Consider the following 16,025-nt stretch of genomic DNA (forward strand, 5'->3'; position numbering starts at 1 on the left):
TTCGTTACAAAGGGCGTATATATCGGGATTTAAACACTGTAGAAGTATATTTTTCTTGTAAAATAACAAGTGCATCGCTGCAATATTGATTGGTTTTATTTTTCACACTACAATTTATAGCATAGGAATTCCACATGAACTATTCCGAGCAACTGCATTTTTGTGTCCTATGGATGACGCCCTATCTAAAAATTGACTCTAAAGTTGTAGAATGCTAAGATAATTTTCTAGTACAGTACGTAGTTATCTTTGGATAAGTGGCTACCAAATCGCGTGCAATAGTGAAACCATCCGAGGAAGGTAATTTTTATTCATACACTCTTCTTTAAGATACATCGATCTTGGGAGATTTCAAATCTTAAATTATTTATGTTTCTGGTACTGCACGCGTATCGGTCTGGTAATATTAAGTCTAACCTTCTATATTTCATGAGATATCTTGAATGGAAATACATAACGAACACGACCTTATGATAACCGCGACACTTAGGATAGACTGTATTTGTTAATATTTCTTGCAGTATCGATTGAACAACAAATATTATCGATACTTCAACAAAACAACTATGTTGACTTCGTACCACAGTTGGACCTTATTAGAATAAATAACTTCGAATAAATGTTTATTTAGATAATAATTTGAGTAAAACCATTTTATTCACATAATTCATCTGTGGTGTTCGATACGCGGGCTTTTGTTATCGTAGATCTTTATAACCTATTTATCATAATAAACATAATGTAAATATAAATTATGTACAGTATATGATAACAATATATAAATCAGTTGTTTCTTTTAAAACAGGGGTTAATCGAAAGAACAATCCACATCGGTTCATATACAGAAATACTGATTGAAGATGTGTATGGATCGAAGTTATTGAGAACTCCACCTTTTACATTCGTCCTTCACGTTTTGTAATTAGGTAATTGTTGTTTTCTTTATTCCTCGTTCGATTGATTTCTTGTACAATCATACGAAGAACAGGATCAACGACGGATCTGAAATTAATGACAAAACAAAACCGTACCAAGGAGGCACGTCTTGTCGAAATCCAAGATGATACTAGTAATACACCATGCTAAAGTCATCATACTTATATAAACTGCCCTACATAAAAATAACTTACTAAATAGTTACATTTACATCCACTGATACAAAATTTCATACAAGCCTAACCGCAGTATAACTTAATATTTTCATACTATACGTTTTATTTAATAATATTATACGAGCGTAGCATTCGAATCAAACGTACTCTACGCTTAAGTAGAAACTTTACAAAGTTCATCAATTCGAACTAGTCAGCCTATTTCAATCAAAAAAATTTTCTCACCATCTTTCTGAAACCAGTACTTTTTCTGTCCTTTTTTTTAGACATTGACATGACACTACTGCTTCTAGATTCATCGCTCTGGTTTACTAACAAAACATCGGTAGTCGTATCACCGTAAGTACTAAATTTCTCTGGAAATGACTTTGAAGCAGTAGAATCTATTTTTATAGACTTATCGTCGGAATCACCTGAATTCTGGCTCCGCTCTCCATTCGTATAATTAGAATGAGCTTTTCTTTTCTTTCTCGTACTCATAGCAGTTTTCATGAAGAAAGGCGCAGTATTTAGCTTCGAGCCCTTTAAGACATTACTATTATAAAAATTTGAAATGTCTGACGACAATTCAACAGCAGTCTCTTCGCTTGAAATATCACTTCTGGGGTACATGTTCACCGACAATGAACTCGATTCATTCAAATTTTCAATACACGAACTACTAAACTCAGAGTGCCTTACAGACCCAGCTTTGAAATTCTCATCGCTCGATAGCGATAATGGAACATTGCATTTTGTTTCAAGAACGTAATCGTTGAACCAATTGGTTGTGTTTTCGGGGACAGACCTTGGCCTTCTGAAAGTCTGTATCTGAGAATCACTCGTTTGCGATACTTCGATCGACGAAACACTCCTCGATGTTACTTTTACATTATCCGTATCAGTACTTGGTGCAAGTTTGCAGCGTATACCTGAGCTCGTGTTTGTGTTATTATTTACATTAGTATTATTACTACCGAGAATGGTTTCTTTTTTACGTTTTTTTCTTTTCGCCTTCTTAGTTTCTTGAGATCTATCGTTATTAACTACCTCGCGGTACGTATCAGTAATATTGGAAGCTATCTCACTTGGCCGTCGCTTTTTTGGTTTTTTCAAGTGTGAACTAAAAGTGTCTGCACTTTTGCGACGCATAACGTCTTTCGTGACTTGTTGCTTTTTCTTTTCCTCGATCTTTTTACCTCCTTGACAATACAACAAAATCAAGAATATTATGAAGACTTCGGAGCATACTAATAAAATGTGTTGACCTATCGTCGATAATTTCCCACGCCAACTATCCCGATCGTATAGAAGATTTTTTACCGATTTCGAAAGGTTTTCTATTTCTTTTCGCAACATAACAATTTCCTCTGCTCTCTTCGATTCCCGTTCCTCTATTTTTCGTGTTTCCTCGCTCATCGCTGAGACTGTCCGCTCGAGCGATCTTTGCATTTCTTCGACTTGCTTCTTGTAGCGACGACTTAATTCTTCCAAGTATTGCCCGCTTAAGGACATGTTCCTCTCCAACGCCTTGATTCTATTAGATAATCTAAGAAACACAGATTCTTTCTGTGGCATGTTATTTATCGTCGACTGCGTTACCGAGGCACTCGAAGCGGGCCCATTTTGTATTTGCATAGCGTCTCCTTCTAAATCCTTCAAATCGGATAACAGCGTGTCGAACGTCAAAGAATCTTGAGACGATAATTTCATTCCTTGATCCAGAATCTCTGGTTGCTCTTGTTTTCCTTCCTGATCGAGACGTTCCATCTTCTCCACTTTGCTTTGTACACCAGTGAGATTCAAGGGCTCCACGTCGGGTACAACATCATCATGCGGAAATTCGTTATTTTCGATGGTAGTTATTGGAGCGGAAGCGATTGTTTGAGATGGATTTTCAATTAAAGTACCAGGAGTAATCACTGGCTCTTCGGAGGCTTTTAGAATTGTATGTTGTCCAGTATTTAAAGACGCGGGAGTAGTTGTTAGTATTTCAGCTTGAATTGTTTCCTCGATACTATCCTTGCTAGATTCCAAAATAGGAACCGAGGAAATATTTCTTATATCTTCTTTACTAAGAGTTTTGGTAGGTTTACTTTGTAAAACTATATTTTCAGGACTGAACGACGTTTCGATAGTCGTACCCATAGATTTATCAGTTTCTTGACTGTGTAGTTCTTGATTACTTTTTTGAAACTCCTGAAAGGACACTGATTTATAACTATCAGTACTTGAACTCGTAGTATGTAGAGATGGAGTATGTTCGAATGATTTAATTGTCTCGCTATTGTAGACTTCGTTATCTTTACGGGATACGTCCTCCTTACTACTATCTTTGAAGTAATTAAGCGGTGTTTCATAGCTTCCATTTAGTAGCACTTTACCTTTTTCTATCGCTAATATATTGCACAGTGCTGCAATATACTCAAACTTAAATACAGTCGTTAAGAATTTTAATTGGAAAATCTTTGTCGAATTAAACCTTTCTTCGGTTTGATTATATTTCTCTATTGTATCTTGTTCCTCTAGATTTCTTTTAGAAAAATTGTCAATTTCCACGCCGTAACTTTTACAGAATCCACTTTGTTGTAAAGTTTTGTCTAGAAGATCAATTTTTAATAACTGAACCAGTTGTCGTTCTCTACAACTAATTAAATGGAAGATCTTCGCGATTTTCTCTTCAGAACAACCATCGCAAAGAATTTTATATCTTGGCGTAGTGCAATCATGAAAGGAGCTATCGAAGAAATTACCGCTATCTATACTTTGCTCGATTCTCGTAATGTTGTCACCACTTAATTCATTGGATTTTCCTAACACCTGAGCTGCTTTTTTTACAATACTCAATACAGCATCTCTAGCACTACCGAATAAATTTCTCGGTGGTTCACCAATTTCAATATCTAAACCTTCTTCTTCGTCGCTATCTTCTTCATCGTGCGCACTCGTATCGGTATCCCTTGAGATTTGATTCTCCGTCTCTGTTTCTAGAACCTCGAATTCACTGGTACCGTAAGCACGAAATAAGGATACGGGACAAAAATGTTCAGACCCGTAATAGGTGTGCAATTCGACTTTTATGAATTTTCCGAAAAGATGAGGTTGTAAAACAAAACTTTGAATATCTTTTACATCTTTTGCGGTGAACTGACCAACTAAGCTCCAGTCTCTTGTAGGAAAACGATCGCTAATGTACACTGAAAAATCCTTCGGCGATGAACTAAACAGTTCAAAATTTGCCAATTCGATTTTTTTGGCTTGTATAGCCTCGCAGAGTTCTACCACGAACCATATGCGCGACGTGCAAGTGTTTAGCATGTATTCATCTCTAGTATATGCTAGAACACTTCTGGCACTTTGAGCTTCTGGATTCGCTGCTACGACTTTGGCTCCGCAATCTGGAGAAGCGTAATTCTTTGAACGAATCTTCAATCCACCAACTCCTCGCGTAGGAACTCCGGAATTTTGGACAGATGCGTTTGGATGCGCTGTAAACAAAGTGGCACATCAACAAGCTACTTCGCATTTGAAAACGTATCATGTTTTTTTTCTATTTTACTCATTCGGATACTCACTTTTTTTCTTTTCAGCCTCTTCTAGCCTTTTTTGAGTCCACTCACTGAATGATGGAATATCTTCGTGTGGATCCTGAGGTATCACCGACACGACGTCTTCACCGAGAACAACTGTAGCGGCTTCGTCTCTGGTATGCCCCATTAATCGAGCATTGGCTTCCGTGTCGCTCAGTAACGGAGTTGTTGTTACCAATTCATCGACATTTGTTATCTCGTCGGGTAATACTTTAACAACTTTATGTTCAAGATTGAACAATTCATCGTTAATGATAGGGCCTTTTTCAGCCCTTACTACTACTACTCCTTCAGATTTTCCTTCGTTAACTGCATCCGATAATAATAATAGATCTTCCTCGGAAACGCTCGATTTGTTGGACATTTTCGAAATTTCATCGATAATCGACGACGACGGTGCTTGCGTGCTGGATGAAATTTCTTGCTGTTCCTTTGCTGTTTCTTGTCCGATACTTGTAGGCTTTATTAACGACGATGAATTCTTTGCAAATAGTCTCGCGTTCGAAAATTCCGAACTGAACTTTGGTTCTACTAAACTTTGTAATTCTGCTGCAGCCGTATTCACCAGAGTTAAAACTGTTGCTTGTTCAGTTTCAGAAATTCTACAAACAAAACAATAATATGAATACAAAGGCAATATATATTGAACATTTTAAAACTGTATATTATGGACATTGCATAATCCAAAGTACAGTATTCCTTTTCAGGTCATAATAATCTCGGGACTAAGCCGAGACAACGTACACGGAAGATAGAAGAAACCTGACCACTGCTATCTGTTCAGCTTGTCAACTCTGCATAGACGGAGTGAGAATCGATAACAGCGAGTATCACCGACGTCGGTGCGAGAAATTCCAACAAGTGGTGGAGATAACTTTGTGACAACCTGACAAGGAATACTGTAATAAGATTCATTAATGAGATTTTCCTCTGTAGTATTTATGCAAAATGAAAACTTACCCCTGAGATAAATTGGGTTGTTGAGGAAGACTCTCAGCTACAAAATGAACATCTTTATACAGATCATCTTTCTTCCTTGCTTCATCATGAACAAGTGTTTCAGAGTTGATAGGCTTTTTAGCAAATTTTTCCTACATTTTCAAGCAAATAAATTATGTAATTACATATAAGTATAAACGAGATTTTACATAAGCCATTCCTATATGATGGATTCTTACTTGATAATAATGATCCTTGTAATTTCTCTCCAATTTCATTGTTTCTTTTAATTTGATGATAGCTATGTTGGATGATTCTAAACTATCACTTCCCATGTTGTCCAATGTGTCATTATCATAGATCTCAGATGTTTCATTTCTTTTCAAAGACATATAATAAGTACTTTGTGCATTTTCTGAGGCTACGATTATGAATAAGAGTGCACTGTGATAAAAAGAGATCATGTCATTTTTAAAGGATTATTGATTAAAGAATAAAAAACACAGGTACTCAGTTTAACAATAAAAAAGTGGGATTTCAATGTGAAGTAATTCATTTTCAATTATCAAAAACCTAATGAAATGATAACCATTCCAGTCTACTATCAGTACTTAAAAAGATTGCAATCAAGATCCTCGAAAAGAGGCTCAGTTTAATCAATAGAACGTGCACAACCTTACAGAATGATAATGCTAAATTATACAGGAGACAATCAAAGAGTTGGGTTAGGAAATGTTATTATATCCTCTTTACTCATAAAACAAAGCTTTGATATAACTTATATTTTTTACATTCTATTTATATCGTTTAACTTTTTCTCTGTGTAACAATTATTATATTACAGTTTTGTTATTTGATTTAAAAAAAAAAACTAAGTATAAAAGACAAATTTGATTGCAAAGAAAAAATGTATTATTATACAATTTACAGAAATGTAGATATATTTTATAAGTTAATTTTAGGACAGGTGGCAAATGAAATTCTGTTGCTCCGTTTTATTCGATAAATTTTTATGCATAAATATAATCCGATAATCTTTAGTATTGACGTTTGGCTCTTTTACCCCAAAATGCAACCAACACTTTGATAATATACAGAATCATTAAAATTATATTTGTCATTCATATCTGATCGCAGGAATGCGATTAATTACGTTTGAAATAACACCTACTCTGACATTAATTTATCAAAGAATTTAATACTATGACAATTATTATAACCTTAAATTATTTATATCGAAATAATGTATTACAGTTACTTTAAAATGATCGAGTAAATTTTGCGAAGTCTATTTTAAACTATAAATTGGAGAAATATAATCTACAATTAATTTTATGCCAAATACAATATATCAAGTATCGATGAAACTTTAAAGCCTTCAATATTTAAAACATCAAGTATAAAGAACAGTAAAAAGGGCTTCGTATTTTTATTTTATTTAATTATGTTTAAGAAAAACATGCCGGTTTACCAACACTATTAAAATTAAGCACATGGCACTTCTCGAGCATTTACATGTGTGTAAATTGTTAGTAAAATATAAAGAAAACAAAATACTTGCCTGGAAGCAATCGATATGAAAAGTAATGTCCAATATACACGAGTTATACAAATCCTCATCTTTTACGAAACTCTCATTACTAATGACATTAAAAATTTTGCTGTCAGCAATTAAGTATTCATATGAATGTTCGACAATATCATTATCACTTTACTACCATATCATTGTGGTTGCCGCCAACACTACCGCTATTATCACCACTTCTCCTATCATCACCGTCGCCACCTCAGTCACTACTGCACTAAAAACCTTACGTGGTGCAATTAAATGTCTTTATTGTTGACACAGTTAAATTAATTAACGAAATCATTACACGGCCGTTTACCATGCTAGGGAAACGATCTCCCTACATGCAATTCTTTTTAACCAGTAACGTAATTTCGTATAAGGAAACCACATTCTCCTCGGAGTATACATCTTGCACTCTTGCGCACTGAGAATGACTGAGAACCATTTATCTCGCAAAACAGCTGACTGATAACGCATGCGCGATAATATTGCGAGCTGATTATTTTGGCTAACGATTTTCCATACGTCCATATAATACTATTACGATTAATACATAATATATGAGTAAACATTCGACATCGTCAATTCTTCAGACTGGATTGTGTTAATCGATTAACAACTTACTTGAAGAACAGAATATCTACTATCTTTCTTAATAACTAGACAAAGAAAAATTAGGCCGAACAAAGGACTAATAGTCATTTAGACTGATCTAGACTTCATCCGATTCGATATACAGATTAGAGTTATAACGCTCTTTATATACTATTACGAGATGTAGAGTAAAAAAAAATGAAAGGTAACAGAAGTGTGTGAAAGTATTTTTATTAAATTGTCAATACATCGCTACAGCCATTTTATTTTTGCGCGGTGGGTGCTGACTGATTCGATGATTTTGAGTCTCGAATGGAAGCACTACGTCTTCGTTTCAATTCTTCCTGACGTCTATTCTTTGCTTCCTTCTGTCTTTGCGCTAGTAGTTTTGCGTAGTCGGCTGCTTGTTGCTTACGATCCAAGCAACGTCTTTTCTTCAAAGCCAACCTATGTCGTTTTCGCTGTAAAAATTAGACAAACATATGTTTATTTCATTGTACCTTAAACATTCTAGCAGTTTTAATCATAAATAAATGCAAAATATATATACCTGTAGGGTAAGTGGAGTGATAAGACGTTGAATTTTAGGAGCCTTGAAGCGTTCTTTTTTGCCTTCTTTTTGAATCGGTCGTTTGACGACAAATTGACGTACGTCGTCATCCTTAGACAGATTGAAGAGCTTACGAATTTTACTTGCTCTCTTAGGTCCCAGACGACGCGGTACATTAGTATCTGTTAAACCTGGTATTTCCTATAACCAGAATATATTTTTAAACAAATTATAAATTTAAAAAGATTAATAAATGTATCATTCGTACACTGAGAAAAAATAAAAGTTACAGATTATTATTTCTCAAATCAAAAAATGATATTTAATCTCCCATGTTTATGATAGTACCGTAAGACAATAACAGAGTTCTTAGATACACCCTGAATAACATGGGTTAGGTTTGAGTATGTAATGAAATATTGTTACATTTATACCTTTTCTCCTTTTTTGACAATAAGAAGTGCAAGCACGGATAAATTGGCGTCAACAATGCATCCTCGGACAGACTTACGTTTGCGTTCACCGTCTCTTCTAGGTCTATAGCACGAATGTCCTTTTGAAAGGAGTAGACGTACACGATCTGTTTAAAAATATAATGTATTAAAATTTATCTTGTAATATTATAAAGGGAAATATATTATCATTGAAGGAAAACCTAGTACCATTGGTCAAGACACCCTGTTTCATGGGGAACCCTTGCTTGTCGTTACCACCAGAGATACGGACAACATAACCTTTCCATTCGTCACCTAAAGCATCAGCCTCAACTTCAGCACCCATACGTTTCTCAAAAAAAACCCTGAGCTTATGCTCATCTGCAATTTCGAACAGTTTCTGACATCCTGTAGCAGGATAGGATACGTTCAACTGAAAAGAAAAAATACAAGCGTTACAATCTAAAGTTGAAATATTAACACTTTCCAAAAATTAATTATTTTCAATTTATATAAAACTTATTAGAAAATTGTTTAATTTTTGGTAACACAGATGTATATCACACCGATTTTTTCAATTTAATGTTCGATATCAATCTCTCGTACAACAAATGTTTATCGTTAAAACTTTGTAAGTGAAAAAAATATTTAATAAATTATGTATGCGAAAAACTATGTACAGCAGTTTCTTTTATAAGTTTAACTTTTCATTGTTCGCAATTCTGGTGAGATTTACGAAATATTTTTGGATTCATACCTTCATCGTGACAAATATCAAACAGTGCCACGAGCCATGAACAGAAAGAAAGTGTAATACTCAGACAACCGCTAGGGTGCGCATAACGGATATCCGTTTCAAATGAAATAAGATTTTAAACTAACTTGCCGTTTTTCAGACATAAGTAATTGTTCAAGAGAAAAAACGAGTAATGACGTCCATAAGGAGATCTTGTAAGAATTCAGTTAAAAAAAACTTTTGGTAGAAAATTCAAAATTACTCCCAGGCGAAGCCGGAACTTAGTCGCTAGTGAAGAATAAATTGATTAATGTATTAATTTATACGAAATAAGACTTAAACAACTTAAACTACTCAATAGTATCTACAAATGCTTCTAATAAACTTTAATTTAATTAAATAAAAAAAAAACCATTCAAATTTCCCGCGGGAAATCAGTGTCGCCATCTAGCAGTCAGAAATGGAACTATTTTCGAAGTTTGATCAGCGCCTCTATCGGGAAAATGCCCAAGTTTGTCCTCGAATAGTTCCGATTTTTAATGCTAGATGGAGCCATTTGTATGTTTACAAATAATTTTTACTATATTTAAAAACAAATTAGTGAATAAGCATCGTGATAAAAAAATGTAAATGAGAATCATTGTTTAACCTTTCAATTCTTAATTTTTTATTCAAAACATACAAACGGCGCCATCTAGCGTTGACAGTGAGAACTATTCGAGGACAAACTTGGGCGTTTTCCCGGTGCTGCGCTGTACGGAGGTCGGGATTTTAGTTCCACCTTTTCACCGCTAGATGGCTATTGATTTGAGAGAAAATACTAGAAACTCACAAGAGAAATTATGATAGTTTAAAAGTTTAAAAAAGAATGCTGGTTTCTGTTAAATGGCTTCTAACATAAAGAAACGAAACAGAGCCAACATACAGGAATATGTACATCAATACATACAGAATTTTGTAATCATTTTTGTTTGCGTTTTTGAATTCGGGTTACTTTAAAGTATCGAGAAATATATGACCAATAGCAATACTGATGCATTCTTTTGTATTTAATGTAATTAGGAAAGTAAAATGATAAGGTTCCTTTAAGTAAACAGTATACATAACATCGATAGATATAATAAATTAAATGTAACAGGTATATTTGTAAGATAATTATGAAATTGCGCATCGTAAATGTGTGATAAAATGGTTTACACTATAGCACAACTCACCACCGTATTTTATAGAAAACGAGAAGAGCAGGAGGGGGGCAGCGTTCTGAAATGCCGACTTGCGGGCGTGTGTGACATTTTGATAGTGTGTCTTCTCGATAATTTTCGTTATGTATCGATTTAATACATAGATATTTGTGATAAATGGAGTTTACCGAAAATAGTTCTACAAACTTTCTGTAAGATAGGTAATATTTGAATGCGTATGATTTATTTTCCCTTATAGGTTAGGGACTGTTCTCACCCGGAACGAGTAACATAATAATTTGTTTACCGAAAATAATGTAACCATAGACGAGGTATTTGATTTTGTGCGATACTCGTTATGCCTTGGTAAACAACGAGTATGGTTTTATCAAGTTTTACGATACAGTTAAACATCGATGGAAGGAAATATCCATAACACATGTTCATTGTTAACTTTGGTTACAATTTTTCGGAGTAATGTAAAAGCTGTTGATTTGTTTAAATTTAAGACGATATCGTAACATAATTTATTGGTATTTTGTAATTAATATGTATGTATATGCTAACAAAGAATTCATTTAGTAGAAAGATATGGATGCTTCAGTGATAGAAATTCTTCAACAAGCGGGTAGTCAAGATCCTAATATTTTGAAACCTGCTGAGCAAACGTTGAAACAGTGGGAAACTGAAAGAGGATTCTATACTGCATTATTCGTAAGTTGTTTAAATGCATGTTAAAATTCTTATACAATTATGAATAAAAATAGATTATACAGATATATATATAGTATAATATATATGTAGTATAATCCATGATCGTATTATTATCAAAGAACGTATCATGGAATATATTTATGTATTTATTTATTGGCATAAAATTGTTTCTGAAGATATAACAACACAATTTGTAATAATTGTTTCAGAATGTATTTTCCAATCATTCCTTGAGTGTCAATATTAGATGGATGGCCATTTTGTGTTTTAAAAATGGTGTTGATAGATATTGGAGAAAAAGTGCACCAGGGTAAGTATCTCTTATTACAATAGCAATTTATTAATATAATAATAACATATTATTATTTCAGAGCAATTGCAGAGGATGAGAAGGCATTTCTTAGGCAACGTTTAATATCAAATTTTGAGGAACCTGTAAATCAGTTAGCTGTACAATTGGCAGCTCTAATTGCTAAAATTGCAAGGTAACGAATATTGTATAAATATTTACAAAGTGACTTATATTTTTTTCAATTAACAAAATAATTAGATGGAATAATGTTGTACAGATATGATTGTCCTAGAGAATGGGATACATTAATTCCTACATTACTGGATGTCATAAGTGGACAAAATCCTCTAGCCCAACATCGAGCACTATTAACATTACATCATGTTGTTAAGTCTTTGGCTTCTAAATGCTTACTTCCAGACAAACGAATGTTCCAAGAATTAACCATTAATGTGTTCAATTTTATTTTGAATTTATGGAACACTTTCACCGAATCATTTCTTATAATGGTGTCAAATGGAACAGATACGAATCAGATACAGGAAGCTTTAGAAAAAGCATTACTTTTATTGAGAATACTTAGAACGCTTATTGTACATGGATTCGACACACCTTCGAAATCTCAGGATGCTATGGTGTTTTTAGAAATCGTTTTTGAACGTGCAAAAGCTTGTCTTGAATGCCGTTAGTATTTATAATTTACGATATATATCGTAAAATGACTTACATTTACGTTTTCTGATAACGTGTATAATTTTAGGGAAAACGTTAATTTCAAGGGGTATACAGATGGAAGTATGCGACAAATTTATAATCCACTTGACCAAAGTATTACTAGGAGTGTTAGAAATACGTCCATTTTACTATGTTGAACTAATACCAACGTTCTTCGAATTTTGTGTTTTTTACTGTTTCACGGAGGCTGGTCAAAGTTTAGCTTTCGAGAGATTTATTATTCAGTGTTTAAATTTAATAAAGAGCGTGATTACATTACCTCACTTTCACAGATTTGGCAAGCTTAAACCTGCAGAAGGTATAAATGATTATTTATTCATAGTATGTAAGTTAATAATTACGTTAAGTTAAATCTGTAAAATTATTAATACAGATGCAGTATTTTCGCTGCCAGACGTAATGGATAGAACACGCCATTTAAAGCAAAAATTTTGTACACCCGAAATCTTAACTGAAATCTGTTCAAGACTCGTAACGCATTATTTTCTTCTAACTCCTTCTGATTTGGAGTTATGGGACACAGACCCGGAAAACTTTTGTAAGTATTCATTTATATGTTTATAAGCATTTTTTAAATTATTAATAATGTTGCGCGTAAAATTGATTTCAGTTGTTGATGATGGTGGTGAATCGTGGAGATACAGTTTGAGGGTAATACATAATTACAATGATGGTACTATGTAATTATAACGTTCAATGCGCATTTATTTAATAACCATTATTTTATTTCCAGCCTTGTACAGAGTCTGTATTTTTAGCAATTTTCCATGAGTTTAGAGATGTTTTTGCATCGGTTTTAGTTGAGTTGATGCAAAGACACCATCAACCTGTAGATCCTAATAATTTACACGCTATTCTATTAAAAGATGCGGTGTATAACGCTGTGGGTTTGGCTGCTTTTGACTTATACGATGAGGTAGGTGGAATGAATTACAAATTATCGTAAGCAATTAGTGATTATAATTATATGTATTAGGTAAACTTTGATCAGTGGTTCTCAACTACTTTGAAAGAAGAATTGAAAATTCGGAGTAACAATTATAGAATTATTAGAAGACGCGTGTGCTGGCTTATTGGACGGTGGACAAGTAAGAGAATCTATTAATTTTTTTCCCTTAAAAATTATAATTCTAAGCACTTTATTAAAATTGCAGGTGTTAAATTAAGCGCGGAATTAAGACCAGAATTGTATGAACTTATGGTCGAAGTTTTAAGCCCTGATGAGGACTTGGGTGTTCGTTTAGCGGCAAGTGATGCATTGAAACTCGCGATAGATGATTTTCAATTTAATCCAGAAGAATTCTCTCCTTATTTAGAACCAGCATTTTCTTTATTGTTTTCTCTATTAAAAGAAGTGAAAGAATGTGATACCAAGGTAAGATTCATAGTTACATGATTATTAAAATTATGTTTTATTTTTGAAACACATTTTTCAATTGTTTTTAGATGCATGTTTTATATGTGTTATCGTTTATGATCGAACGTGTCGGTAGCGAAATAAACCCACATGTTGGGGTTCTCAGTTCATATTTACCAGAACTTTGGCAGCAATCTGAAGAACACAATATGTTAAGATGTGCTATAATTTCAACCCTCATACATTTAGAGCAGGTTTGCATATAATATACTAATTTAATTAAACTATAAAATGTATGTAATGTCTAACTACTGGTGTAATATTTTGATTATAAATAGGCCTTAGGTTCTGAAAGTGTTATCTTAGAACCATTGGTAGTAGGTGTTGTTCAATTCAGTTGTGACGTTAATCAAGATGGTCATGTTTATTTGTTAGACGATGGGTTACGATTATGGTTAACTTTGTTGGAAAATGCACGTGTTGCAACACCAGCTATAATGGATTTGGCTAAAAATATTCCTGCATTATTGGGTTAGTCGATATGTATATATATATTATATATATTTACAAATTTTTAATAAGCGTTTTATTAATTTTCAGAGTAATAAATAAATTTAATATTTTTCAGAAAAATCCACAGAAAATTTTAAATTGTGTTTGTACATAGTTCAAGCATATATACTTTTAAGCCCACAAGAATTTCTCAGCCAAAGGGGAGCAGTTATTATCGAGACGCTTAGGTCGCTCATGGCAGACTTAAGATCAGATGAATTAACAATAACTTTGACGATATTCGAAACATGCATCTGCGCTTCTTCTCGGCAAGGTGCAGAGCTGATTAAACCCGTTTTAGTAAATATATTTGAGTGAGTACGAATATGTAAATCATGCTAAATATATTATACACAATAATACTTATTTGAATATCGGCAGGAGTGTGAGCGTGTATAAGGCAGATTCCCCTCCATCAGTGATATTGTTTATGCGTTTATGTATCGTGGCAAGAATTTTATGGCTTCATAAAGATATTTTTATACAGGTATTAAAACTTTTTTACGTTATTGTTATTACAAATTTAATTTAAATCTGAAGTATAACTATTATAAATGTATAAATTATGATGTAGGTAATAAGCGAATTAACCAGAAAACTGGGAGGAATCGAAGGAAAAGAAGACGCTGTATTTGAACAAATAATACGCGTATGGCTTATGGTAGGGGTATTCTCGGCCGACAGAGGCAGATGTAAATTATTAGCTCTCGCGCTCTGTTCACTCCTCGGAGCTAATTGTCCTCCTAGCGTCCTTGAACATTTTCCACAAATAATATCTAAAATTGTCCATGTTCTTAACGATATAACTCCTTTCGATAAATCAGACTGCGACCGTATAGGATTTGCCATTGAGTAAGTACGAGTTCACGTTTTCATTTTTTTTTTGTGCATGAAGTTTTGTACCAATAAAAGCCATTATTTCGCGACATTTCAGATCTTTATCGATTAGCGAACAATCTAGTCCATCGCAATACGAGGATGATGATTACGGAAATGCACACGAACAGCGAACCAGAAAACTTTACTTCATTGATCCTCAGAACTGTACGTCTTTAAAAAGTACATTACAAAATCAGGTAAAATATTCCTAACAATAACATCTGTAGAATGTTTTTTGATGTCTGTATAAAAAATTGTTTGTACATTTCTCATTTCAGTTACTTACGTTACGGAGATTCATTGGAGATAACCAGTTTAATCAATTGATGTCAACTCTTAACCCTGAAATTGACGAACAACTTAAGCGTTATGTATCTCTATGAAAAAGGAGCAAGTCAAATTAAGGAAAAAAAAATGATTCAGTCAAACGCTATATTACGTGTAAAAAAGCTTTATGGCGCGCTATTGTAAAACGGCACTATCTTATTGTATAATACTAGCTGTTTCACTGTACTAATAATGTTGCTAATAAAAAACAAACTATGTCATTTCAGATTTACTCCTTGTTCATCGAATAGAACCAAATTGTAGTTGTATGTAAAGTTTCGTATTCCTATTTCTATCTTAATAACATTGCGGTAAAAGTTTGTTACTGTAAAATGAGGTTACCTTGTAACTTAGGGGAACGTCAGTGTATCAATACCGATATGGACTGGTTATTACTTTGACGCAAAGATATTCTACTAATAATTTAGGAATAGTAAGTTGATCGATAACTTGATTATTATATAAAATACACTAGATACAAGTA

General features: G+C 33.5%; 3 protein-coding genes across 6 annotated transcripts; 1 reads left to right on the plus strand and 2 right to left on the minus strand.

Moving 5' to 3' along the window:
- Window positions 1-78: 78 nt before the first annotated feature.
- On the minus strand, window positions 79-7,619 carry LOC128873002 (SUN domain-containing ossification factor). 3 transcript variants are annotated; one of them, XM_054116260.1, is made up of 6 exons: window positions 7,339-7,619; window positions 7,182-7,260; window positions 5,860-6,064; window positions 5,642-5,772; window positions 4,667-5,283; window positions 79-4,579 (listed from the first exon to the last, which is right to left on the minus strand). In XM_054116260.1, the coding sequence occupies exons 2-6, from the start codon at window positions 7,238-7,240 to the stop codon at window positions 1,320-1,322; spliced, it is 4,272 nt and encodes a 1,423-aa protein (XP_053972235.1). In that variant the 5' UTR covers window positions 7,241-7,260; window positions 7,339-7,619; the 3' UTR covers window positions 79-1,319. The 3 variants fall into 3 exon arrangements, with proteins under 3 accessions (XP_053972235.1, XP_053972244.1, XP_053972254.1); XM_054116269.1 differs by having other exon boundaries at window positions 79-1,002; window positions 1,338-4,579; window positions 7,182-7,619; XM_054116279.1 differs by lacking the exons at window positions 5,642-5,772; window positions 5,860-6,064; window positions 7,182-7,260; window positions 7,339-7,619 and adding an exon at window positions 5,426-5,562.
- A 380-nt stretch (window positions 7,620-7,999) lies between these two features.
- On the minus strand, window positions 8,000-9,683 carry LOC128881517 (40S ribosomal protein S6). Its single transcript, XM_054132680.1, has 5 exons — window positions 9,526-9,683; window positions 8,997-9,201; window positions 8,769-8,914; window positions 8,335-8,535; window positions 8,000-8,245 (listed from the first exon to the last, which is right to left on the minus strand). The coding sequence occupies exons 1-5, from the start codon at window positions 9,529-9,531 to the stop codon at window positions 8,048-8,050; spliced, it is 756 nt and encodes a 251-aa protein (XP_053988655.1). The 5' UTR covers window positions 9,532-9,683; the 3' UTR covers window positions 8,000-8,047.
- A 1,055-nt stretch (window positions 9,684-10,738) lies between these two features.
- Window positions 10,739-15,767, plus strand: LOC128872864 (importin-11). 2 transcript variants are annotated; one of them, XM_054115991.1, is made up of 18 exons: window positions 10,739-10,906; window positions 11,268-11,399; window positions 11,609-11,709; window positions 11,771-11,884; window positions 11,969-12,375; window positions 12,452-12,724; window positions 12,800-12,964; window positions 13,037-13,077; window positions 13,160-13,342; window positions 13,403-13,514; window positions 13,581-13,801; window positions 13,873-14,037; window positions 14,122-14,314; window positions 14,412-14,649; window positions 14,717-14,822; window positions 14,910-15,187; window positions 15,270-15,411; window positions 15,493-15,767. In XM_054115991.1, the coding sequence occupies exons 2-18, from the start codon at window positions 11,277-11,279 to the stop codon at window positions 15,595-15,597; spliced, it is 2,967 nt and encodes a 988-aa protein (XP_053971966.1). In that variant the 5' UTR covers window positions 10,739-10,906; window positions 11,268-11,276; the 3' UTR covers window positions 15,598-15,767. The 2 variants fall into 2 exon arrangements, with proteins under 2 accessions (XP_053971966.1, XP_053971959.1); XM_054115984.1 differs by having other exon boundaries at window positions 11,271-11,399.
- Window positions 15,768-16,025: the final 258 nt, after the last annotated feature.

This window comes from Hylaeus volcanicus, chromosome 1, assembly GCF_026283585.1.
Source record: "Hylaeus volcanicus isolate JK05 chromosome 1, UHH_iyHylVolc1.0_haploid, whole genome shotgun sequence".
Taxonomy (NCBI): domain Eukaryota; kingdom Metazoa; phylum Arthropoda; class Insecta; order Hymenoptera; family Colletidae; genus Hylaeus; species Hylaeus volcanicus.